The sequence below is a fragment of the Monodelphis domestica genome, chromosome 2 (assembly GCF_027887165.1).
Source record: "Monodelphis domestica isolate mMonDom1 chromosome 2, mMonDom1.pri, whole genome shotgun sequence".
Lineage (NCBI taxonomy): Eukaryota > Metazoa > Chordata > Mammalia > Didelphimorphia > Didelphidae > Monodelphis > Monodelphis domestica.
This window is the reverse complement of record NC_077228.1, coordinates 429,323,149-429,350,764: the sequence shown is the minus strand read 5'-3', so window position 1 is coordinate 429,350,764 and position 27,616 is coordinate 429,323,149. Positions and strand designations below refer to the sequence as shown.

General features: G+C 37.1%; 1 protein-coding gene across 1 annotated transcript in view; it reads right to left on the bottom strand.

The window, feature by feature from the left end:
* Window positions 1–27,616, bottom strand: part of PCMT1 (protein-L-isoaspartate (D-aspartate) O-methyltransferase) — a 55,203-nt gene that overhangs the window by 22,158 nt on the left and 5,429 nt on the right. Inside the window, exon 3 of the mRNA XM_001381136.4 lies at window positions 504–608. Coding sequence (XP_001381173.3) covers window positions 504–608 — 105 coding nt within the window. The remainder of the gene's footprint in view (window positions 1–503; window positions 609–27,616) is intronic.

The following is a 27,616-nucleotide window of genomic DNA, read 5'->3' as shown; positions in this document are numbered from 1 at the left end:
GTTGGTGGCCAGAATCCTGAGGCACTTCTAAGCCTCAAAGGCGCCCACTGCCAAGGCTCAGCAGTTCAGCAAAAACCTGCTTCAGAGAAGGAGGTAGGTAAGGAACTTTCTAAAAGCAAACACAAGCAAAAATATTCAGAATCAGTGAAGCAGAGAGGAGAAAAGAACTTATTCTTAAGTCTTCTAAATATTTGCTTTAAAAAATTTAATAGTGGCATGTAAAGGAACTTGAAGTGATGACTAATGACCCTACATTAGTAAATATTCAAAGGAAAGGTACATAACGTTTCACATGTAAAATTCCATTATTTTCAAGATTTTTATTAATTGTTAGACTATAAGCAAAGAAAAATTTCACATAGTTTGGCTAACGTGACTTAATTAGGAACAAAATTCAAACTACAAGATATCACTGGAATGAGTTAGAATTCTTAAAGAATCTTTTCACCTGAAAAACTATCATATAACTAAAGAATGAAATTTTCTGTTAGTCCGAATCTTACCTATTGATTGTGGAGAATCCATGTAGGGATTACATTTTGCATAGTGAGCACGATCTGTGGCCAGCATTACTTGGAAAACTTTCTCTGACTTGATTATTCCATTTTCTGAAACAGATGAATGCAAAAATATAATGAAATATGAACAATTTATTTAGGGACACATAAAGAAAAATGTAAAATTAATTTCACTCAGTTTAAAAGCAAAAATAATTTTCCATCAGAATAATAAAAAAGTAAAAGGTTACCTAACTAAATTATAGCATATCTAACTTAAAAAATAATTTAAAATTTAACTAAGTTGATTTCTTTTAAAGTGTTCAAGAAATATGCCCTTTGTAACTAAAATGGTAGATAAATGAAGTCTTACTGGATCTGCAGCCAAAAGAAAGGAGCTGAAAATTTGGGTTCTTCTCTGTTGCCTCAATTTCTACATATAAAAATGAGAAATCTAGACTAGATATCTTTTAAGGTCTGTTTCATTTTTATACTGGAGTGGGATGAAAATTAAGGAGCAAAACACCACAAATCAATGTATATTTGTTCTTAAAATAGAGCAGAGAGGTAAAAATCTAATCAACAGAAAATTATGTTATAATAAAAGGGTCTACATTTTGTTCTACTTTTTTGAGAAAAATCATTTAACGTCTTATGAGGATCTACATTTTGCTCATCTATTTTTTAAAATCATTTAATTCAACACAGATTAGGATATACAAAAGTAATATGTGGAGATAGCACAAGAAAGAGTTCAGAGAGAAAGTGATACCTGAGCAAAGACTCAAAGAAAGGCAGGAATTAGAGGCACAAGTAAGGAAAGGCTGCATTCTAGGCACAGAAAATACGTCTGTGAAAAAGCATACAAATAGTCTAAATTTGGCTGCAGAATAAGTGAGCATGGCATGAACTAATATATAAAAATACTAAAAGGATAAGGGGGGGTTGCTACTTAAGATTTTTGAGTAAGAGAGTGACATAGTCAAAACTCTATTTTGTAAATAGTACTATTTTGGCAGCTGTGAAGAGGACTGGAAAGGAGCAAGACCAGAATCAAGGAAACTACTCAATAACTGCAATAATCCAGATTTTGTAAAAAGTGTTGAGGGTTTGATAAGGTAGAGATTATATAAGGAAGGAGGAAATATGAATATGATACTGATCAGTCAATAAAAATTTATTAATTGCCTACCATGTATGAAGCACTATGCTAAGGCGGTAAAATCGATTTGGCAAGAGACTACATGTAGGAGATATTTAGGAGGTGAGGAAGAGATGAGTCAAGGAGAATATCAGAGGTTGCAAACCTGGGTAATTGGCCAAATAGTGGTGCTCTCAAAGGAAAAGGGGACAGTTAGAGTAGGGTGAATTTAGAAAGGAGAACTACTTTGGACAAGTTTCATTTGAGATGCCTAAGTTAAGCTACCTATTCAGGGGCATCCAAAAAGCAGGTCACAACATGGGGCTAGGGCTAGAGTTCAAGAGCAAAAATATGGCTGCACACATAGATCTGGGAATTATCTGCAGAAAGATAGCAAATATCCTAGAGACAGGAGGTCGTAGGTTCAAATCTGGCCTCAGACACTTCCCAGCTGTGTGACCCTGGGCAAGTCACTTGACCCCAATTGCCTAGCCCTTACCACTCCTCTGCCTTGGAGCCAATACACAGTATTTACTCCAAGACGGAAGGTAAGGGTTTGTAAAAAAAAGAAAAAAGAAAGAAATATAGCAAATGAACCCACATGTGATGATGAGATTACTAAACCAGACAGTTTAGAATGAAAAGAAGTGTCTAGGCCAGAGGCCTGGAGAACACTCAGAGTAAGTGAGTATGAACTAGAGGAACATCTAGCAAAAAAGACTGAAAAGGAACAAGAAGACAAGGCAGGCAGACAACCAAAAGAAGTCTTTGAAACCTAAATAGGAGAGAGTATCCAAGAGGGTAATGCACAGTGTTAAAGACAACAAAGAAGTGAAGGAGTGGGGATGAAGAAAAAGTAATTAGATTTTGGCAATTAAGAGATTACTGGGGGCCAGCTGGGTGGCTCAGTGAATTGAGAGACAGGCCTAGAGATGAGATGAGTTCAAATCTGGCCTCAGTTACTTCTTATCTGTGTGAATCTGAGCAAGTCATTTAACCCCCATTGCCTAACCTTTACCCACCTTGTCTCAGAACCAATACACGCTATTGATTCTAAGATAGAAAAGTTTTTGTACAAACAAAACCAAAGCAAATCAAAATTAGAAGAGAACAAATTGGGAAACAATCTTTATAACAAAAACCTCTGACAAAGGTCTAATCACTCAAATTTATAAGGAACTAAATCAATTGTACAAAAAATCAAGCCATTCCCCAATTGATAAATGGGAAAGGGACATGAATAGGCAATTTTCAGATAAAGAAATCAAAACTATTAATAAGCACGTGAAAATGTGTTCTTAATCTCTTATAATAAGAGAAATGCAAATTTAAAAAACTCTGAGGTATGTTTCACCTCATGTAACAGATTGGCTAACAGCAAAGGAAAGTAATGAATGTTGGAAGGGATGTGGCAAAATTGGAACATTAATGCATTGCTGGTGGAGCTGTGAATTGATCCAACCATTCTGGAGGGCAATTTGGAACTATGCACAAAGGACTTTCAAAGACTGTCTGCCCTTTGATCCAGCCATAGCACTGCTGGGTTTGTACCCCAAAGAGATAGTAAGGAAAAAGACTTGTATAAGAATATTCATAGCTGTGCTCTTTGTAGCTGCAAAAAATTGGAAAATGAGGGGATGCCCTTCAATTGGGGAATGGCTGAACAAATTGTGGTATATGTTGGTGATGGAATACTATTGTGCTAAAAGGAATAATAAACTGGAGGAATTACATGTGAACTGGAATGACCTCCAGGAAGTGATGCAGAGTGAAAGGAGCAGAACCAAGAGAACATTGTACACAGAGACTGATACATTGTGGTAAAATCAAATGTAATGGACTTCTCTACTAGTAGCAATGCAATGATCCAGAACTATTAGGAGGGACATATGAGAAAGAACGCTATCCACATTCAGAGGAAGAACTGTGGGAAAAGTAGACTCTAAAAGATCATACTAGTGCAAATATTAATAATATGGAAATAGATCTTGATCAATGACACATGTTAAACCCAGTGGAATTACGCATCAGATATGGGAAGGGGTGAAGGGAGGGGAGGGAAAGTATGTGAGTCTTGTAACCATGGAAAAATATTCTAAATCATCTAATAAAATAAATTTTTTTTTAAAGTAGAAAAGGGGGAGGGGGAGACTAGTTACTTTGTAAAGAGTAAAATAACCATATTTTAGACCTTTTTGTACTTCTAGAATTACAATACAATAAGAGCTCAATAAATATTTGATAATTGATAATGGTGATGATCGTTACTGTCGAAAACTGAGGATTATTTTAATATTTTTGACAAAAAGGAGCCCTGGTGGCATTTCAAAAAGGGAACTGGCACATACAATAATTCTAGAGAAGAATACCAAGATAAGGTCAAAATGGGTATATGACTTAGTTATAAAGAGTAATACCATAAGTAAATTAAAGGAACACAGAATTGTTCACCTGGCAGATCTATAAAAAAGAGAAGAATTTATGACCAACCAAGAGATAGAGTGTTATAAGATATAAAATGAATAATTTTATTATATTAAATTTAAAAGCTTTTCTCCATCCAAAACTGATATAACCAAAATTAGAAGGGAAACAACAAATTTCTCTGACAAAGGTCTAATTTCTCAAATCTAAAGAACTAAGTCATATTTATAATACAAGCCCTTCTCTAACTGACAAATGGTCAAAGGATAAAAACAATTTTCAGATGAAGAAATCAGAGCTATCAATAAATAATCAAATGAAAAAATGTTCTAAATAACTCTAGATTAGAAAATGAAAACAATTCTGAAATACCAACTCACTCACACCTATCAGATTGGCCAATATGACAATAAAGGAATAAAATTTGGAGAGGATGTGGCAAAAATGGGGCCACTAATGCATTGTTGGTGGAGTTGTGAACTGATCCAACCATTCTAGAGGATAATTTGGAACTATGCCCAATATGTCATAAAATTATGCATACCCTTTGATCTGATAATGCCACTACTGGGTCTGTATCCCAAAGAGATCATAAAAAAGGGTAAAGAACTCACTTGTACAAAAATATTGATAGCAGTTCTTCTTGTGGTGGCAAAGAATTAGAAATCAAGGGGATGTCCATCAATTGGGAATGGCTCAACAGATTGTGATATATGATGGTGATGGAATACTATTGTGCTATAAGAAATGATAAGCAAGACGATTTCAGAAAAAGCTGGAAAGATCTGTATGAACTGATGCAGACCAAAATAAGCAGAACTTATACATAGTAACAGCAATATTGTGGGATGATCAACTGTGAAAACTTGGCTACTCATAACAATGCAATTATCTGGGACAATACTGAAAGATTTATGACAGGGAATGCTATTCACCTCCAGAGAAAGAACTATTGGAATCAGATGGATGTGGATCAAAGCACACAATCTTCCACATCAATGTACTTACAGTATTATTTGTGGGTTTTGGTTTTGTATAATTGTGCTCTTACAACAATGACCAATATGGAAGTGTGTTTTGCATGATAATAACATGTATGGCTCAGATCAAATTGTCCACCATCTCCAACTTGGGGGGGGGGGAGATGGTTTGGATCTTATAATTTGGGAAAACATATGTTGAAAATTATTATTACATGTAATTGGGAAAATAGCTTTGAACATTTAAAAAAAGGGGGGAAAAAGAGGGATCCTGATTACAACATGTATTTGGATGGATAACCTATATAGCTTACCCATCCATATGTATGTAGAATAGAGTGTAGATAGTGACTTAGGCTAGCAGTTGAACAGAGAGAAAAGTAGGTTAGATTGCCTTGAGAAAATGAAAAACTCTAATAATTACCCTAAGCATTTCTTGAAAATAATGCCCCATCTTTTTAATGCCAACATTACATTGGTGTTGCTGTACAAAACCAAGATATGGATGAGTTCAAGAGTCCCTGAAGGGGACAATCAAGGGCAAAAGAGAGTGTGAGCAAGATATAATATATAACCAATAAGGAACTCTGAGGCAGTAAAATATCAGGGAAATGCACACTAGTCATATGGTGAGAGATAGCAGGTATATAGTCAAAGTATTCTAATGGTATCTTATATTGGACATTAAAATTAATAAGGAAATTAATGCCTTGAAAGGGACTCCTATGATAAACTTATGGAAAGATATGTACAAGTTTCAAGATAAGCAGGAATGGATAGATTACAATCTGCATCTTTAGAAGAAATAAAATGAATGTAATAACAGTTCTATCTGAGATACTTTTTTTCCTTAGCTGGAAGAAAAAATCAAATTTAAGAATAAAGAGATGAAAGTAAGACAAATTGGTAGAAAGAGGAGATAACTACCAAGAAGTGCATAAAATCTGAATTCTTTACCAAATCAAGACCAGAAATAAAGATTTAAATATTTGTGGCTGAGTCATGCCCATGTAATAAAAATGATGATAATGAGATATTGTACATATTTAATGCTATAACAAATTACCAAAGGGATATTTTGGGTAACTAAACAAAGAAAGCAACAAAAAAATCTAAAAGTTCAAGGAAAATAATTTGGAAAGGCAGAAGTAAGAAAGAGGCATATAGCATTATCTCAAACCATATTTTAAAACAGTAATCACATTAAAACTATTTAGTACTGGTTTAAAAAAACCAGGAGCAGCTACATAACTCAATGGCTAGAGAGCCTGGCCTGGAGATGGGAGATCCTGGATTCAAATTAGGCCTCAGACACTTCCTAGCTGTGTGATCCTGGGCAAATCATTTAACCCCAATTGCCTAGCCCTTACCACTCTTCTGCCTTGGAACCAATATTCATGGCCAATACTAAAACAGAAAGTAAGGATTTTTTAAAAAACTGAAAACCAGATCGGGGACTAGACTTAAACAAGAATCAGACAAAATTAAAAGCAAGAGCCCAGGGGTTTTTTGTTGTTGTTTTTTTAAAATAAAAAAGCCAACTATGTAAAATACTAGAGGAAGATCTTGCTTAATTGACAAGAACTGCTAAGAAAAAACTAGCAATTGGGATTTGACAGATATTAGGTTTAGAAAATTAATGATACAATATAAAAATGCTACAAATCTCTAAAACTGGAGAAATTAACATAAAAACAACTCCTAGGTTTCACCTCACACCAGAAAATTGACAAAGATGAACAAAGGAATAGTTGATATTAGATGGTTAGGGGGAAAATAGGAGCACTGACAGAAGATTTAGCTCTGTGAATTGCTCTAACCATTCTGGAAAGAAATTTGGACTTGGATAAAGAAAGTATTCAAAATGTGCAGAGCTTTTGACCCAGAAATTCTACTTCTTCCAAGTCTTTACCCCAAAGAGTTCGATGTTCCCCACTCCCCCCCAAAAAAACACCATACTGCCAAATTGTTTTTAATAGCAAGTTAATTAAGGACTTTTACACCTATACTGATAATGATGATACTTTATGATATATAAAGCAAAAAGAAAAATATTTTGTAAAAGAAATAAATTACAGTAATGTCTTCATCTTATACCATATACTTATACCATCTTATATTATACCATATATTTAATAATTGGGGTCTGAAAGTAATCAAATATTACTGTGCTATAAGAAATGTAAATGAAGAAGAAGCATGCTAAGACATATGAACTGATGCAAAGTAAACTAGGAAAAATAATACACAGTAACAAATGTAAAGAACAACAATCAAAATGAATTCTGTAAAACAATAATTGTCAAAATACATGTATGACAGATCAAATTTCTTGCCAACTCCAGGAAGGAGAGGGATAGGAGGAAGAGGGACAATTTTGAGCATCTAACTTTGGAAAACTTATGTGGGAATTTGTTACTACATGTAATTGGTAAAATAAAAATAGCTTTATAATTTAAAAAACTATAATTATCAAGTTTGATCCTAAAAAATATAAGAAGGTATTTCTACTCCTCTACAGCAATGGAGAACTATAGGACTATGGGCATTAAAAACTGCATATATGTATAGCTCACGAGCAACCTGTGACAACTACAGAGGCATCTCACTCACGAGCAGCCTGTGACAACTACAGAGGCATCTCACTATTCTCCACTGCTGTTAAGATCCTCGCCCGTGTTATACTCAACAGACTCCTGTCATCTGTTTCAGAGCAGAACCTGCCTGAATCACAATGTGGCTTCCAACCAGATCGCAGCACCATCAACATGGTCTTCACAGTGAGGCAAATGCAGGAAAAATGCCTTGAGCAGAACCTGAGTCTCTACATTGTCTTCATAGACCTGACAAGTTCGACACATGAACAGGGACGCATTGTGGGTAATCCTCAGCAAGCTTGGTTGCCCAGCAAAATTCATCAAACTGATCCAGCTCTTTCATGTCAACATGACGGGGGAAGTCCTATCTGGTGGAGAGACTTCCGATCACTTCAACATCTCCAATGGCGTGAAACAAGGCTGTGTCCTCGCTCCGGTACTATTCAACCTATTTTTCACCCAAGTATGCTGTGATCCATCACATGCTGTGATGAATCTAGACCTGGGCATCTACATCAAATACCGACTGGATGGCTCAGTATTTGACCTTCGCCGCCTGACTGCAAAAACAAAGACAACAGAGACTCATCCTGGAAGCTCTCTTTGCAGATGACTGTGCTCTCATGGCCCACCAAGAAAATCATCTCCAAACCATTGTGGACAAGTTCTCCACCGCAACAAAACTGTTTGGCCTGACTATTAGCCTCAGCAAAACAGAGGTGCTGTTCCAACCTGCACCAGGGAGGCCAACTAACCAGCCGTGCATTACAATCGACGGCACACAGCTTTCTAATGATAACACTTTCAAGTACCTGGGCAGCACCATCGCCAACGACGGGTCCCTAGACCACGAGATTAATGCCAGGATCCAAAAGGCCAGTCAGGCACTTGGGCGGCTGCACTTCAAAGTCCTCTAACACAGCGGTGTAAGCACTGCGACGAAGCTCAAAGTGTATAATGCAGTGGTCCTCAGCTCGCTCCTGTACGATTGTGAGACACGGACACTGTACCAGAAGCACATGAAGCAGTTGGAGCAATTCCACCAACGCTCCCTCCGGTCAATCATGAGGATCCGATGGCAGGACCGAATCACCAACCAGGAAGTCTTCGACAGAGCCAACTCCACCAGCATCGAAGTCCTGGTCCTCAAAACCCAGCTACGATGGTCTGGACACGTCATCCGCATGGACCCACAGCGAATACCAAGACAGGTATTCTATGGTGATCTGTCAGCTGGACTCGGGAAACAAGGCCGACCAAAGAAAAGATTCAAGGATCGGCTAAAGTCCAACTTGAAGTGGGCAGGCATTACCCCAAAGCAACTAGAACTCGCTGCCTCTGTCAGAAACAGCTGGCGAACCCACATTCACCATGCCGCCACCTTTGAAGATGAGCGACGTCGACGTCTTGCCGCTGCACGTGAACGCCGACACCAGGCCACAACCGCACCTCCCGTAACAACTGGCGTCCCAGGCCCCATGTGCCACAAACTCTGCGCCTCAGCCTTTGGACTGCAAAGCCACATGAGGGTACACCGTAGATGAAACTGCACAAAGACAATAGTCATGCTCGATCACCGAGAGACTACCACTACTACTACTATATGTATAGCATTATCTATGTCTATATAGATATATATATATGATAAAAGATTTTTCTCATATAATGATCAGTTTTGCCCAACTATTTTTCTACCCTTTTTACTCTGTTACAAGAAAGGGTTCCTACTAATTCATTGCTGGTGAATTGATCCAACCATTCTGGAGGGCAATTTGGAACTATGCACAAAGGACTTTCAAAGACTGTCTGCCCTTTGATCCAGCCATAGCACTTCTGGGTTTGTACCCCAAAGAGACAATAAGGAAAAAGACTTGTACAAGAATATTCATAGCTGCGCTCTTTGTGGTGGCCAAAAATTGGAAAATGAGGGAATGCCCTTCAATTGGGGAATGGCTGAACAAATTGTGGTATATGTTGGTAATGGAATATTATTGTGCTAAAAGGAATAATGAACTGTAGGAATTCCATGGAGACTGGAACAACCTCCAGGAATTGATGCAGAGCGAGAGGAGCAGAACCAGGAAAACATTGTACACAGAGATTAATACACTGTGGTATAATCGAAGGTGATGGACTTCTCCATTAGGGTCAATGCAATGTCCCTGAACAACTTGCAGGGATCTAAAAAACACTATCCACAAGCAGAGGATAAACTATGGGAGTAAAAACACCGATGAAAAGCAACTGCTTGACTACAGGGGCTGAGGGGAAATGACTGAGGAGAGACTCTAAATGAACACTCTAGTACAAATACCAACTACATGGAAATGGGTTCGAATCAAGAACACATGTGAAACCCAGTGGAATCACACGTCGGCTGGGGGGGGAGGGGAGAAAATTATCTTTGTCTCTAATGAATAATGCTTGGAAATGATCAAATAAAAAATTATTTAAAAAAGAAAAAGGGTTCCTAAGGAAGGGGAGAGGAGAAAGGGATATGCTGAAAAATGTAGAAGATATAAACAGAAAAAGAATTTTAAGAAGGAAATTATAGCAATTCCTTTATCTTATACCATACAGTACAATAAGCTTCCCAATTAGATTCAAGATCTGAACATAAAAGGTCATTTTCATTAAAAAATTAAGGGAAAACAGAAGTACCGCCCTCATAACTAGGGTTAGCAAGAGAATTCTTAATTAAACAAGGGATTTTTTAAAAGAGATAAAGCAAAAACAGACCATTTTAATTAATTTTTTTAATTGTAAAAGCTTTTACATAAGCAATTCAGAACAAATAGAAGAAAATGACAAATGATGAAAAATATTTACAACAAATATTATTGATAAAAGTATAATATAAAGGTATAAAGATAAAAAGGAAATTGATAAAAATGTATTGATATGAATAAATAATATCAATAATCATTCCTCATTGGTAAATGGTCAAAGGATAGGAAGTTTTCAAAACGATTGTAATTTATAAATAGCCATAAGAAAAACACACTCCAAATCACTAAGAGAAAAGCAAATTATAATTTCTGTGGTTTCATGTCACTCCCTCCAAATTGGTAAATATGAAAACAAATGGCTACATGAAGGAAAGCACACAATTACATTTATTGCTGAAATTATAGATATGGAACAATGCTGGATAATAATTTGGAATTATACAAGAAACATGACTAAATTTCATATACTTTGGTTCAGCAATCCTGCTACTGGGCATTAATGATTCTACCAGAAGATGAAAAATGATTCCACAAGAAGATGAAAGACAGAAACAAATTTCAGTACATACCAAAATATTCACAGCAGCATTTTTGTGGTAGCAAATAATTGGAAAAAAAGCAGGCACTTAAGGGTAAACCAATTGGGTTATGTATCTATAATGGAATATTACTGTGTAATAAGTTACAATCAATATAAGGAATTCAAGGCAAATATAGTAAGACTTTTATGAATTAATACAGAGTGAAATAAGGAAAACCAGAAAAATAATGTATATAAAAACAATAAAAATAAAGAAAACTATAAAGGGAGTAAACTCTGAGTAACTGAAACACCAATAATGGTTCTAGACAACCAATGGAAACAAACTTCTTTTTCTCTCAGAGACAACTACAAAAGGAAGAAATGTCTATAAAACTTACTAAAAAAAATTTTTAAGACTTCTGCCCAGGGGGCAGCTAGGCAGCTCAGTGGATTGAGTCAGGCCTAGAGACGGGAGGTCCTAGGTTCAAATCTGGCCTCAGACACTTCCCAGTTGTGTGACCCTGGGCAAGTCACTTGACCCCCATTGCCTAACCCTTACCACTCTTCTGCCTTGGAGCCAATATACAGTATTGACTCCAAGACAGAAGGTAAAGGTTAAAAAAAAAGAAGAAAAAGAAAAATCATCAATGAAAACTTCCCAGATTTATTAAAAGTAGAGGGCAAAGTGAAATTAGAAAGAAGCCAATGATCATTTACTGAAAGAATCTCTGAAGGAAAATCTTAGAAGTGTCAAAGCCAAAATCCAGAAATTCCAGATCAAAGAAAAAATATCATAAGTAGTTCAATTGGAAAGTAGTAAATGTTGGAGAGGATCTGGCAAAATTTGGACACTAATGTGCTGTTGTTGGTGGAGCTGTGAATTGATCCAACCACTCTGGTGGACAATTTGGAACTATGCCCAAAGGGCTATAAAACTGTGCACACCTTTTTATCCGGTAATGCCACAACTGGGTCTTTATCCCCAAGAAATCATAAAAAAGGGAAAAGGACCTACTTATACAAAAATATTTATAGCTATTCTTTTTGTGGTGGTAAAGAATTGGAAATTATGGAGAGGTCCATCAATTGGAAAATGGCTGAACAATTTGTGGTACATGTTGGTAATGGAATATTATTGTGCTATAAGATAATATGATAAGCAAGATGATTTCAGAAAAAGTTTGAAAGATCTGTGGGAACTGATGAAAAGAGAAATAAGCAGAACTGGGAGAACACTGTGTACAAAAACAGCAATATTGGACAATGATTATCTGTGAAAACTTGGTTACTCTCAGCAATGCAATGATCTAGGCCAGTCCTAAAAGACATATAAGGGGAATGCTATCCACCTCCAGAAAAAGAACTGTTGGAGTAGTCTTTCATATCAATGTATATTTGGTTTTATTTTGGGGTTTTGGTTATGTATGACACTTTGCTCTTATGTAATAAAAAATGAAAAAAATCAATAACTTTTATTAAGCACTATGTGCTAGGCACTGTATTAAGTTATGAAGATACAAAAAGAGGCAAAAAAAAAAAACCAGTCCCTGTCCTTTAGGAACTTAAAATCAATCATAAAAAATCCAAAGTCCAAAGAACTACAATCAAAATTTAAGTTGAGTATAATCCAAAAAGGTAAAAAATTATCTTTAATGGAATAGAGGATTTTTTAAAATTCCCAATAAAAAGACCATCTGAGGGGGCAGCTGGGTGGCTCAATGTATTGAGAGTCAGGCCCAGAGATGGGAGGGTTCAAGTCTTGCCCCAGATACTTCTCTAGTTGTGTGACCCTGGGCAAGTTACATAACTCACATTGCCTAGCCCTTACCACTCTTCTTTCCAGGAACCAATACACAGCACTGATTCCAAGAGGGAAGGTAAGGGTTTAAAATAAATAAATAAAAATAAAAAATAAAAAGACCATCTCCCAACTCCAGGCACTGTCTGTCCCTTATGCCTGGAATGTTCTCCCTCCTCATCCCTGCCTCCTGGATTCTTTCCAGTCCCTTTTCCCTACCCCCATTAATCTTAGTGCTTTCCTTCTGTTGACTTCTTTCAATTTATCCAGTTTGTATACTGTCTCCCCTCTTCTGGAGGTCAGGGACTATTTTTTACCTTTCTTGGTACCTCAATACCTAGAAGTATATAAGTCCTTAACAGATATTTAATGAGTGTTAGAGCTGAGTTAGAATGTTGAAATGCAAACATAAGAGTCAAGATAGAGCTATAAAAGAAAATGTAAATGAGCAAAAAATTAGGAATATACAAAAATGATGTGCTAACATTCCAAATCTTCAATGGAATGGATGGTTTTATTGCATTCCTGTGAAAAGTTCAGAGAAGAGTAGTAACCTAGAAAGGAAAATTTGTATGGATAATTGGGGTTATACAATTATCACATTCTAATTAGGAAAGGAAGAAACAAGTATCCTTTCAGAAACAAGGACTTCAAAGGGCATTGTGGGGATTGAATAAGAAAAAAATAGAGATTTAGATGGTAGATTGGCTCTGTCCCAAGAGTTTTAATTAATAGAAAGGAAAAGGTAAAAATAAATCCACCAGAATTGAAATAAAAAGGAAAAGGAATTCATCAGAAGATTCTAGGTTCAGCTCCTAGCTGGCTCGCCAAAAACTGTAATATTTATTGTGAAAGGAAATAGGATTGGAAAAATGGAGGATAATAAGAGAGGTTTGTATGAGGTAATGAGGAGTTAAGGGGAGAAAGGGTATATTGCTTGGTGAGGCAAGGGAGGGAGATGCCCCCTGCTGAGAGGAAACCGCAGGTGTCCAAAGAGGTCTGTTTGTCTTTGAATGACTGAAACTGAAGTTCAGCTCCCTCTATGATCAGTAAAGATAGTCAACTTATCTGACTGCGTATTCAAATTATAACGTTTAATAACTAGTTGGGATTGGAGTTTTTTCTCAGCTTCAGACCTGAGGCCAGGCCCCAGAGGCTGGCGGAGAGTTTGTCCCACTCCCGTCTGCTCTCGTTGTTCTAATTCAGAATCTTAGCACTACACAGAAAGCAAACAAGAACAATTCTAACCTTTAGAAGCCTGTGTCTTTGGGCTGAACCAAGAAGAGCATGCCACTCCAGACTGGGCTGAACAAGCTCCTCTCTCCTCCAACACCAGGACCAAGTCCCACAGGGCAGGAAGGAAGTGCTAGTCACAAGACCCAACTGCCACTCCCAGTTGGCCCTTCCCCCACACAAACTATTAGTCTAGTTTCCTTTCCACATTACAGACTAGGGATTCATGGGAAGAGTATACAAAAACATGGAGGAAGGGATAATGGAAGAGAGGATAAGACAAATCAGAGCCAGGTAGAGAACTGAAAACTTGCAGAGCTTTCCTGTGCAGCTATGAGCACAATGAGGGTGGCTGCAGAAATATATTAAATTCAACAGAGTGTACAAATATAATGAAATACCACTGCCAGGCCATAAGAAATGATGAAAGGGAGAAAAAGGGAAAAAACTGGGGGATTTGAATGAACTAATATAGAATAAAGCAAGCAAAACCAGAACAATTTCTAAAAGAATAACATCTATGTAGAAACAAATAATGAAATATTTAAGAATTCTGATGAACACAATGACCAACTATGTTTCATGATGACCAATGAAGAAACATGCTACCCCTCTCCTGACAAGACAAAAGACTTGGAGTAAGACACATTTTTGGACATGGCTAATGCAGGATTTTTCTTAACTTTGTACATTTTCTGACATCTCCCCCCCCCCCCAGGTGGAAGAAGTGAGGAAAGAAAATAGTTATATATGTTATATGTTAATTGGGGGGGAAATTTTTTAACTCTACCAGAAAATGATGAGTAAACAAGTAGAGAGGTTAAAAGAGAGAGGGAGAGTTGGGAGAGGAGAGTAACAATGAAAGCAAATTTCAACTCCCCAGAGTTGATCAAAAGGGGAAAAAGGTAAGAAACTAGACAAGATAGGATAAAGAGAAATGGAAGGAATAATTATACACTACTAGTGTTGATCACTTGCTTTCTTCCTCACCACCTTCTTTCTAAAGTTGGGAAGGAGGAAGCCCTAAAAGAATAGTAACTGGGGAAAAGTTTTTAGCAGCAAGGCTTTTCCAAGCAAGACAAATAGGAAACAGATTTAAATATACAAGAAAAAGAGTCATAATAAAGAGTTCAAGGGATATGAACAGGCAAGTTTTCAAATGGATGAAAAGTCAAGTAATGAATAAGTAAATGACTGAGCTTCCACCTCATACCCATTAGACTGGCAAAAAAGGAAAAATAACAAATCTGTAGACGTTTTAAGGAAAATCAGCACAATAATGCAATGGTAATGCAGCTGTGAAGGAATCCAGTCATTCTGTAGAGCAATTTGAAACTATGCCCCTCCAAAGTCACTAAACTTCCTATCTTTTGATTCAATGATACCATGACCCCCCCCAAAAAAGGAAAAGCACCCCTTGATGCAAAAACTTTTGAAGTACCAATCTGTATGATTTTTTTAAACATCTTGAATCATATGCTTAAGCATTTAAATTCAATTTTTAAAAATCAAAACCTAAATTTCATCAGTGAGAGGAATTCCCTGTATGGAAATTTTCTCCATCAATGCAAATGAATAACTGATTTAAGAAGTCTTAAAGCATTTCTCTAGGGAAGCAAGCAAGCTAGATAATTTACCTATGGTCACATGGCTAGTATGTCAGAGACAGGACTTAAATAAACTCTGTTCTTCTGGTTCCAAGGTGATCCCTATCAACTGTACTCCTTTACCTTATTCAACAAGGGAAAAATAAAAGCTCTTTTGGTAGGGAAGAGAATTCTGAAGGAGTGAATTTTTTTTTGCTATTTTTTTTAAGTCCAGATCCTGTGATTTATTTTGAGGGATTCTTCCCCCATACCCTTGAGGAAATTCCCATCTAACAATGCCCATCAACAACTGCTCTAATTTTTATGTTGTCTGTAACATTAAGATTTGATCCTAACATTTAAAAAGTGTTTTTGCTTTTATATAAAATACGGTAAGAAGTTGCCAAAGAATGAAAGGAAAATAGGTTAGGAGGAAAAGAGTCAAACAGAGGTCAAAGGTTGTGAGCATAGGTCAGGGAGACAGCCAGAATACTGGTAATAAAGAAAATGAGATGTAATTTATTAAAGAGGAAAATAATTAGCATTGAGAACGTTAGGTTTTCTGTACTCATGAGATAGCCACGTAGACATATATAATGGAACAAAGAAAGTATTTTCTCCACCTGAAGAAAATTAAGATATCACTGAATATAGATAGCAGGTATACAAATCTCCTTTTGAACTATTCCTTTGACTCATTTCCCACTTGCTACAATATAAACAAGAACAAACTGGGCATGGTGGCCCAATAAAATAGCATATCCATGCTACTAGAAAGGCTAAAGCTGGTAGGGCAAGTGAGCTCAGGAGTTCTGTGTGGCAGTGGGGCAAAGCTGTCCAGGTATTAAAAGTGTATCTCAAACCACCACATTGCCTAATGATAGGTGAACCAGCCCAGATCAGAAAGGGAGTAAGTCAAAGTACTGATGCCAGTCAGAAGTGAGATTAGATCCATGAATTAATTTCTAGCCTTGGTGAAATAGAGATACAGTCTCAAAAATAAAATAAGTATTATTAGAGACCAATCTGCTTCTTGCAGCAAATAAGACACATACATAAAATGCTATGTAAACTCTTATGCACTATTATATATATGTAGCAATACCAAAGTATAGATATTTACATTCACGTTTATAGAATAATAATATTAAAAGCTGAGACTTCCGGTCAAGATGGCGATATAGAAGCAGCGAAAGTTCAGACCTCGGAAACCCTTCCTTACCGATCGCAAACAGAGTGCTCCTAGGCCACCGAAATTCAAGCTGAACAACAGGATAGACCTGGGGAAACCTCCTCCTGGACCTGGATCAAAAGGTACCACACCCCAAAAGCCAGAACCCTAGATCACTCGGATCTAAGGGGCAGACAGAAAGAAGGTCCCAGGACCTATCCCCCCAACCCAGAGAGCTGAGCCCAAGGCAGTAGCGGGAACCTCAGGGCTCTGAGGACTCACCTTGAAAGCAACCCGAGCCAGTCTCCGGGGCGCCCAACACAGACGGCAGGGAAACGTAGAGAGAAGGGGGAAGCCTGTAGCCCCCTGGCTGGGTTCTTCCATCTGAGTCTCAAGGGAGGTCCCAGTTTTAGGGCACCAGCTGAACCCAATCCCATCAGGAGCCCTCAGAGCTACTGAAAGGACAGAAAACTCAGGGCTGGCAAAGGGGTTGCTCCAAAGAGCTTACCTTGAAAGTAACCTGGACCAGTTTCTGGGCACTCAACACAGACTGTGGAAAAGGAGGTTGCTGCTTTTCTTTTTCTTCCTTTTTTTTGGCTCCGGGATCATTTGGCCCACACCACCTGAACCTAATCCCATCAGGAGTCATCAGAGTCCAGGCAAGCCACAACCCCTCCCCGCTTAGAGAGCTGGGTCTTCTGAAAAAACAGAAACCTAGAGGCGAAGTCAAGATGGCAGCCTAGAAGGAGCATAGACCTGGCAGCCTGGCCAGAGCTTTAGAGATCCTCCATATCTGCTCCAGCCGTCCAGGAAGTTTAAAACTCAGAGTAAACCCAGCCCAACTAAACTGAACTCAATCCCATCAAAAGTCTCCAGAACACAGGGAAGCCCAGGCTCCCCATCCATCCTCATTGACTGCTGGACTTTAAGCCAATCAAAAGCCTCCAGAGGACAGGAAAGCTCAAACCCCCAACAACCCTCCCCCAGAGATTACACCAAGAGATCCTCTGTTAAAGCTCCAAGAGGGGAGACTGATAGAAGTCCCTAAAAAACAAAAAAATGAGAGGAACAAGAGCACAGACAAATACGGGGAGGAAAGAAGGGGTGAATTTGAACAAACAACAGAAACAGAAGAAAGAAACTACAATAGACAGCTACTACTCACCAAGTGGAACAGAGGGGGAGAGATCAGCAAACGATAAACCAGAAATCCCAGCGAATTGGATACAGGCTGTGGAAGAACTCAAAACACAACTAAGAGAGGTTGAAGACAATTGGGAAAAGAACTTAAAAATTAAGATAAATCATCTGGAAACAGAGGCACTTGAACTAAAACAAGAAAATAGTGTCCTGAAAGCCAAAATCATCCAGCTGGAAAATGAGGCAAAGGAGATGAAAGATGAGGCAAAGGAGATGAAAGACGAGATAAAGAGGATGAAAGACGATCTTCAAAGAAAATCAGACCAGAAGGAAAAAGATGACCAAAAAGCCAAAGATGAAATCCAATCTTTAAGAACCAGAGTAAAACAACTAGAATCAAGTGACCTCACAAGGCAGCAGGACACTATAAAACAAAACAAAAAGAATGAAAAAATTGAGGAAAATGTGAAGCATCTTATTCACAAAACAGACGATTTAGAAAATCGTTCAAGAAGAGACAATGTAAGAATAATTGGACTACCAGAAGACCACGACAAAAGAAAAAGCCTGGACATAATACTAGAGGAAATTATCCAGGAAAACTGTCCCAAAATCCTAGAACAAGAGGGGAAAGTGGAGATTGAAAGAATACACAGTTCACCCCCTGTATTTAATCCCCAACTGACAACACCAAGAAATGTTATAGCCAAATTCAAAAACAATCAGATAAAAGAACAGGTATTACAAGCTGCCAAGAAGAAACCATTCAGATACCATGGAAACATGGTGAGGATAACACAGGATCTGTCTGCATCCACACTGAAGGCATGGAATATGATATTCCGGAAAGCAAGGGAACTAGGCCTACAGCCAAGAATAAAATACCCATCAAAACTGACTATATTCTTACAGGGGAAAGTATGGTCATTTAACACAACAGAAGAGTTCCAAGCATTCATAAATAAAAGACCAGACCTGAACAGAAAATTCGAAGTCCAACCACAGAACTCAAGAGAATCATCAAAAGGTAATTAAAAAAGAGGGGAAAAAACAACAACAACAAAAAAGGTTTTTTTTAAGAGACTCAATAAGTTAAAATGATATCTATCCCTATAAGAAAAGAGGTCATTGGCAACTCTTAAAAACTGTTGCTATCACCTAAGCAGCTAGAAGAACTACACTCAGAGGGAACAGTGACAAACTGTATAGGATGAAAGGACAAGACATAAATAGGTATATAGATATATGCATGCATATATATATATACATGACTAAAGCTAAAAAAGAAAAGAGGTTATGACTAAAAGAAATGGGAAAAGAAACAAATGGGGGTAAATTTATATGTCACAAAGAAGCTCATGGCGGGAGGGGGGAGAACATCGATACACTGGAAGGGTAAAGAGGTTGGAGATAGGAAATATTCAACTCTTACGTACTTTGAAACTGACCCAAAGAGGGAAGAACAATCCAATCCATTGGGGAAGAGAATAGATTTGCGCCCTATAGGGGAGTAGAAGGGTAAAAAACAGACTGGTGGGGAGGGAAGCAGTACAAGGGAGGGAGAGGGTGGGGGAGGGGGAATTTTTAAAAAGACTACAGGGGAAAATAAGGAAGGGAATAAGAAGGGAGGGGGGTAGAAAGGGAAATACAAGGGGGACTGATTTAAAGTAAATCACTGGACTAAAAGGTAGAGCTGAAGAAGAAAGGTTAGAATTAGGGAAGGATATCAAAATGCCAGGGAGTCCACAAGTGACAGTCATAAAATTGAACGTGAATGGGATGAACTCACCCATAAAACGTAGACAAATAGAAGAATGGATTAGAATCCAAAACCCTACCATATGTTGTCTCCAAGAAACACACATGAGGCGGGTAGACACCCACAAGGTCAGAATTAAAGGATGGAGTAAGACCTTCTGGGCCTCAACTGACAGAAAGAAGGCAGGAGTAGCAATCATGATATCTGATAAAGCCAAAGCAAAAATAGACCTGATCAAAAGGGATAGGGAAGGTAATTATATTTTGTTAAAAGGGACTTTAGATAATGAGAAAATATTACTAATCAACATATATGCACCAAATAATATAGCACCCAAATTTCTAATGGAGAAACTAGGAGAATTGAAGGAAGAAATAGACAGTAAAACCATATTAGTGGGAGACTTGAACCAACCATTATCAAATTTAGATAAATCAAATCAAAAAATAAATAAGAAAGAGGTAAAAGAAGTGAATGAAATCTTAGAAAAATTAGAATTAATAGACATATGGAGAAAAATAAATAGGGATAAAAAGGAATACACCTTCTTCTCAGCACCACGTGGCACATTCACAAAGATTGACCATACATTAGGTCACAGAAACATGGCACACAAATGCAAAAAAGCAGAAATAATAAATGCAGCCTTTTCAGACCACAAGGCAATAAAAATAATGATCAGTAATGGTACATGGAAAACCAAATCAAAAACTAATTGGAAACTAAACAATATGATACCCCAAAATCATTTAGTTAGAGAAGAAATCATAGAAACAATTAATAATTTCATCGAGGAAAATGACAATGGCGAGACATCCTTTCAAACCTTTTGGGATGCAGCCAAAGCGGTAATCAGAGGTAAATTCATATCCCTGAGTGCATATATTAACAAACTAGGGAGAGCAGAGATCAATCAATTGGAAATGCAAATAAAAAAACTCGAAAGTGACCAAATTAAAAACCCCCAGCAGAAAACCAAACTAGAAATCCTAAAAATTAAGGGAGAAATTAATAAAATCGAAAGTGATAGAACTATTGATTTAATAAATAAGACAAGAAACTGGTACTTTGAAAAAACAAACAAAATAGACAAAGTACTGGTCAATCTAATTAAAAAAAGGAAGGAAGAAAAGCAAATTAACAGCATCAAAGATGAAAAGGGGGACATCACCTCTGAGGAAGAGGAAATTAAGGCAATCATTAAAAACTACTTTGCCCAATTATATGGCAATATACCAATTTAAGTGATATGGATGAATATATACAAAAATACAAACTGCCTAGACTAACAGAAGAGGAAATAGAATTCTTAAATAATCCCATATCAGAAAATGAAATCCAACAGGCCATCAAAGAACTTTCTAAGAAAAAATCCCCAGGGCCTGATGGATTCACCAGTGAATTCTATCAAACATTCAGAGAACAGTTAATCCCAATACTATACAAACTATTTGACATAATAAGCAAGGTTCTACCAAAAGAGTTCTACCAAACTCCTTTTATGACACAAACATGGTACTGATTCCAAAACCAGGCAGGTCAAAAACAGAGAAAGAAAACTATAGACCAATCTCCCTAATGAATATAGATGCAAAAATCTTAAATAGGATACTAGCAAAAAGACTCCAGCAAGTGATCAGAAAGGTCATCCACCATGATCAAGTAGGATTTATACCAGGGATGCAGGGCTGGTTCAACATTAGGAAAACCATCCACATAATTGACCACATCAACAAGCAAACCAACAAGAACCACATGATTATCTCAATAGACGCAGAAAAAGCCTTTGATAAAATACAACACTCATTCCTATTAAAAACACTAGAAAGCATAGGAATAGAAGTGTCGTTCCTAAAAATAATAAACAGTATATATCTAAAACCATCAGCTAATATCATCTGCAATGGGGATAAACTAGATGCATTCCCAATAAGATCAGGAGTGAAACAAGGATGCCCATCATCACCTCTACTATTTGACATTGTACTAGAAACACTAGCAGTAGCAATTAGAGAAGAAAAAGAAATTGAAGGCATCAAAATAGGCAAGGAGGAGACCAAGTTATCACTCTTTGCAGATGACATGATGGTCTACTTAAAGAATCCTAGAGATTCAACCAAAAAGCTAATTGAAATAATCAACAACTTTAGCAAAGTTGCAGGATACAAAATAAACCCACATAAGTCATCAGCTTTTCTATATATCTCCAACACAGCTCAGCAGCAAAAACTAGAAAGAGAAATCCCATTCAAAATCACCTTAGACAAAATAAAATACCTAGGAATCTACCTTCCGAGACAAACACAGGAACTATATGAACATAACTACAAAACACTCTCCACACAACTAAAACTAGACTTGAGCAATTGGAAAAACATTAACTGCTCATGGGTAGGACGAGCCAATATAATAAAAATGACCATCCTACCCAAGCTTATTTATCTATTTAGTGCCATACCCATGGAACTCCCAAAAAATTTCTTTACTGATTTGGAAAAAACCATAACAAAGTTCATTTGGAATAACAAAAGATCAAGGATATCCAGGGAAATAATGAAAAAAAAAACACAAATGAGGGTGGCCTAGCAGTCCCAGACCTCAAACTATATTACAAAGCAGCAGTCATCAAAACAATTTGGTACTGGCTAAGAGACAGAAAGGAGGATCAGTGGAATAGACTGGGGGCAAGTGACCTCAGCCAGACAGTATACGATAAACCCAAAGATCCCAGGTCTTGGGACAAAAATCCACTATTCGATAAGAACTGCTGGGAAAATTGGAAGACAGTGTGGGAGAGATTAGGAATTGATCAACACCTGACACCCTACACCAAGATAAATTCAAAATGGGTGAAAGACTTAAACATAAAGAAGGAAACCATAAGTAAATTGGGTAAACACCGAATAGTATACATGTCAGACCTTTGGGAGGGGAAAGACTTTAAAACCAAGCAAGACATAGAAAGAATCACAAAATGTAAAATAAATAATTGACTACATCAAATTAAAAGGCTTTTGTACAAACAAAACCAATGTAACTAAAATCAGAAGGAAAACAACAAATTGGGAAAAAATCTTCATAAAAATCTCTGACAAAAGTTTAATTACTCAAATTTATAAAGAGCTAAATCAATTGTACAAAAAATCAAGCCATTCCCCAATTGATAAATGGGCAAGGGACATGGATAGGCAGTTTTCAGATAAAGAAATCAAAACTATTAATAAGCACATGAAGAAGTGTTCTAAATCTCTTATAATCAGAGAGATGCAAATCAAAACAACGCTGAGGTATCACCTCACACCTAGCAGATTGGCTAACATGACAGTTATGGAAAGTAATGAATGCTGGAGGGGATGTGGCAAAGTAGGGACATTAATTCATTGCTGGTGGAGTTGTGAACTGATCCAGCCATTCTGGAGGGCAATTTGGAACTATGCACAAAGGGCGATAAAAGAATGTCTACCCTTTGATCCAGCCATAGCACTGCTGGGTCTGTACCCCAAAGAGATAATGGACAAAACGACTTGTACAAAAATATTCATAGCTGCGCTCTTTGTGGTGGCCAAAAATTGGAAAACGAGGGGATGCCCATCAATTGGGAAATGGCTGAACAAATTGTGGTATATGTTGGTGATGGAATATTATTGTGCAAAAAGGAATAATAAAGTGGAGGAATTCCATGGAGACTGGAACGACCTCCAGGAAGTGATGCAGAGCGAGAGGAGCAGAACCAGGAGAACATTGTACAGAGAGACAAACACACTGTGGTATAATCAAACGTAATGGACTTCTCCATTAGTGGCAGTGTAATGTCCCTGAACAATCTGCAGGGATCTAGGAGAAAAAACACTATCCATAAGCAGAGGACAAACTGAGGGAGTAGAAACACCGAGGAAAAGCAACTGCCTGACTACAATGGCTGAGGGGACATGACAGAGGAGAGACTCTAAACAAACACTCTAATGCAAATACTAACAACATGGCAATGGGTTCGAATCAAGAACACATGTGATACCCAGTGGTATCACGCGTCAGCTACGGGGGGTGGGAGGGAGGAAAAGAAAATGATCTTTTTCTTTAATGAATAATGCATGGAAATGATCAAATAAAATACTATAAAATTAAAAAATGCAAAAAATAATAATAATAATATAAAAAGCTTATATACATCCCTACTAAAACATAACTAAATAGAGATCTATGGACCAGATGAAAAATGGTTAGGTGGTTTTCAGAACAAACTGAATGGCTTTAAGTTGTCATTAATGGTCTAATCGTACTAGATTCAGTCCATTGTTCTAAATTATTAAGATATTTTTAGACCCTTATTCTATCATCCACTGTAATTTGTTATCATTTCCAACTTTGCATCATTTGCCCTCTATGCCATTACCCAAGTCATTGATAACAAAATATATTGAACAACACAGAACTTGTCCAAGTTGACATGGAACCATTTATGTCTGTTGCTCTAGTCAACCAATGTTGAATCACCTAACTACTTAATTATCATCTGATCTCTCTTCATTTGTACACAAGAATAGTATAATAGATTTCATCAAATGTTTTGCTAAAATCTAGATAAACTACCCAAAGCACTACTCCCTTTAGTGGTTCTGGAGATTAATCATGGTTCTTTTAACAATGGATATGAGAGGGTGGTACTAAATTATTAATTCTTGTCATATAATATACCACATCATACTATGCCATAATTCCAAGCAAGTGATCCTCTTTCCATGCCAATATAATGCAGGCATTTTATTTATACCATTGCTTACTTTTTTATTTAAATGTTCTGTTGTTTAAGTGCATTTAATTTTTAAATAAAAGATTTTTGTGTTTTAAGGAAATTAAGGAAAAAACTCAAGTAAGCATCATTTAAGATGCAGAGGCGTAAGGTAGGTATGCATTAGCTATGTACTACCTTCAAGGAAATCATTAAATCCTTGAGCCTCAATTTCCTCATCTATTAAAAAAAAAAAGGTGGTTCCCCCACCACTATCAATTCAGGAGTTGTTGGAAGAATCAAATATGAATATAAATAAGGTGCTTCACAAAGATTAAAATATTATGTAAATAATAAGCTATTGTGTTGCGGCCAGAAACTGGGAAGCTAGGTAGCATAGTGAATAGAGTGCTAGAGCTGGAGTCAGAAAAACCTGAGTTCAAAACAGATGGTCACTTCCTGGAGGCAGCACCTTGGGCAAGTCACTCCAATAACAACTACTCTCAGAACTGTTGTGAGGATCAAATGAGCTAAGATTTGTAAAGTATAGTGGACACTATGTAAATGCCAGGTATTATTAAAATTATTATAAAGTTAGAGTAATGTCTTTCTACTTCTTGGACTCCAAAATAAAATCTCAATCTCAAATTAATGTGAAAAAATAAATATCTCATTCCTGAGAGAGTAACTTAGTACCAGAAAGCAACAAACAGGCTTGAGATAAGATAAAAACAAGCCGATTTGGACAATTAAATGGGTTCTCTTGTAAAGCCAACTTACCCCTTTTTTGTATCAAAACCTTTTAAGTTAAGCCATTTTGGCTGAAAACCTTCTAAATCACATTAGGCAATCAGAAAACTATCTTATGAGCACTGAGGAAACAGGGACATTTTCATTAAAAATAGGTATTTAAAAAGTCTACTATCACTACTACAATCCAATGAGCCAATTATTAAACATCTACGTACAAAGCATTGTTCTAGGGACTCTCAAGTGGCATGTGAGCTGAGTTTTGAAGAAAAGGCATCTAAGAAAGTAGAAAAAAGGAAGGAATTTATTCCAGATTTGGAGGTAGGAAGGAAGGAGAGCAAGGGGAGATACCTAGCAAAGGCACAGAACACAATATATGAAACACCATAGCATGAAGACAGTATATGAAATGTCATATGGGAAGGGTTTTGAAATATAAAGTTGGCAGGGAGACAGGCAAAATGGCCAGAATGGATGGGAGGTTCCAACTTCCTAACCAGTTAGGACATAAAATGAACTTTCTTATGTTTCTGGTGATGGATGCCCACTTTCTCCTCTGAGAAGCTCTCCTTCCTCTGACTGGCTGATACTCAAATCCTGAACTCAGAAAAATACCCTAACATTATCGTTGCCAGGGCTACTGGTCTCTGGCTAGCACTTGGCACATAGTAGATGCTTATGACTGATTGAACCCTGGTCAGCTTCACCAGCAGGGCAGTTGCTTTCCTTTTTCTACAAAAACTCCAATTATCCTCCTTCCTGCCTGAGGACTATGAGTCTCACCTGACTCCCTGTCCCAGCCTGCCACAAAGGCATTTTTTAGCCTTGTATCAGTCCTTATAATGCCTCTTCCCGTCATTCAACAGCAGTATGGACATTCTACTTGCCAGGCACTGTGCTGTGCAGTAGAGAAAACAGACAAAAAAATAGAAAAGAAAAAAGAAACAAAGACTGTCTTCAAGGTGACAACATTATAGGAACAGTGGACAAGAAACAGGAAAATAATCATATACAAATTAACTTCTGTGAGGGTGGAGGGCCTTAGTGCCTGGTGAAGGGAGAGAGAAGAATTAGCATAGGCTTCCAGAAGATGGCACTTGTGCTGCTCTTTAAAGGAAGTTAAATATTCTATAAGGTGCAGAAGAGCAGGAAATACATTCCAGAAATGGAGCAAATTAAGAGGAGATAATATATTACATTATCAGGGAAAGCTGTTCTGCACATATAAGCTAATTTTTACATGGTCTAAATTATTCAAGTTCAAATGGTTTGAAATTAAACAATGTTTGATGAGCAAAATCATTTAAGCAAACTATTTTTATTGCTGTGGTTCTATATTTTTATGTAAATTTTCCCCAAAAGTTTTATTTTAAAACATGTCAAGCTGGTGTAACTGAATGTATAAGAGAATAATTTGAAATAGGCTTGGAAAGGTAGGCTGGGAGCAAATTGTGAAAAAAAGATTAAAAAACAAATAGAAAAGTTTCTATTTCATTCCAACAGGAGCTCTTTTTTTTTGCATCAGGGACTCTTTTCCTTGGGCAATTTTGTAAAGCTTATGGACCCCTTCTCAGAAGAAATTTTAAAGAATTGAAGGAAATACTAAATTTCAATTATTGAGTAGTGAAAATAAAGTTGAACTTTTTTTCCATCCAACTTCAGAGGCCCTTTGAAATCTCTCTATGGATCTCAGATTATGAATTTCTGTCCTAGGGACAAGCCTGAGCAGAGGAATAAAATGATCATATAGGTATTTTATGAATATCAATTAGGCAAAAGAATGAAGAAGAAGCTCAAGTGGAAAAGAGACTTGACCAATTTACTGCAACAGTCCAGGTAAGTGGTAATAAGGGCCGAACTGAAGGGATAGCTATGAGTAGAGAAGGAAATGGATGTGACATACAGTGAAGGTAGTCAACAAAACTTGACAATTTATTTGATGTGACAGTGATTTGAAGACAGCTCCAATGGTTATTAACCTAGGTGACAAGAAGGATGATAAAGCCCTCATAACAGAAACATGGTTGCTAAGATTTGGAGGGGAATAATGAACTGTTTTGGATATGTTGAATTTGAGATGCCTAAGGAACATTCTTGGAGAGTCCAAAAAACAAACAGTGATACAGGGCTGGATTTCAGGAGCAAAACAGTCTGGATACAGAGAAAATTATCTGTATAAAAACTACAACTGAACTCATGGGAGCTGATGTGGTCATAGCTACTTGAAAGAGTAGATGGAAAAAGAACAGAGGTTCTAGGCCTGAGCATCCCTAAGGACACCTCCATCCTCAAAGCAGCAAAAGAGGGAGGGAGGTACAAGACAAGGATGATGATCCAACAAAGGAGACTAAGTACACTGGGATAGAAGGGCAAGTGCTACTGCCATTTTATAACACTTTAAGATTTACCAAGGATTTTACATATGATTTCTTGAGCTTTATTATACACCTATGAAGCAAGTTTATAGCTATTAGCTCCATTTTCCATATGAAGAAATAGAGAGGGACTTGACATATCATTCAACTAGAGGTGGAATTTAAACCAAGGCTTTTTTAACTC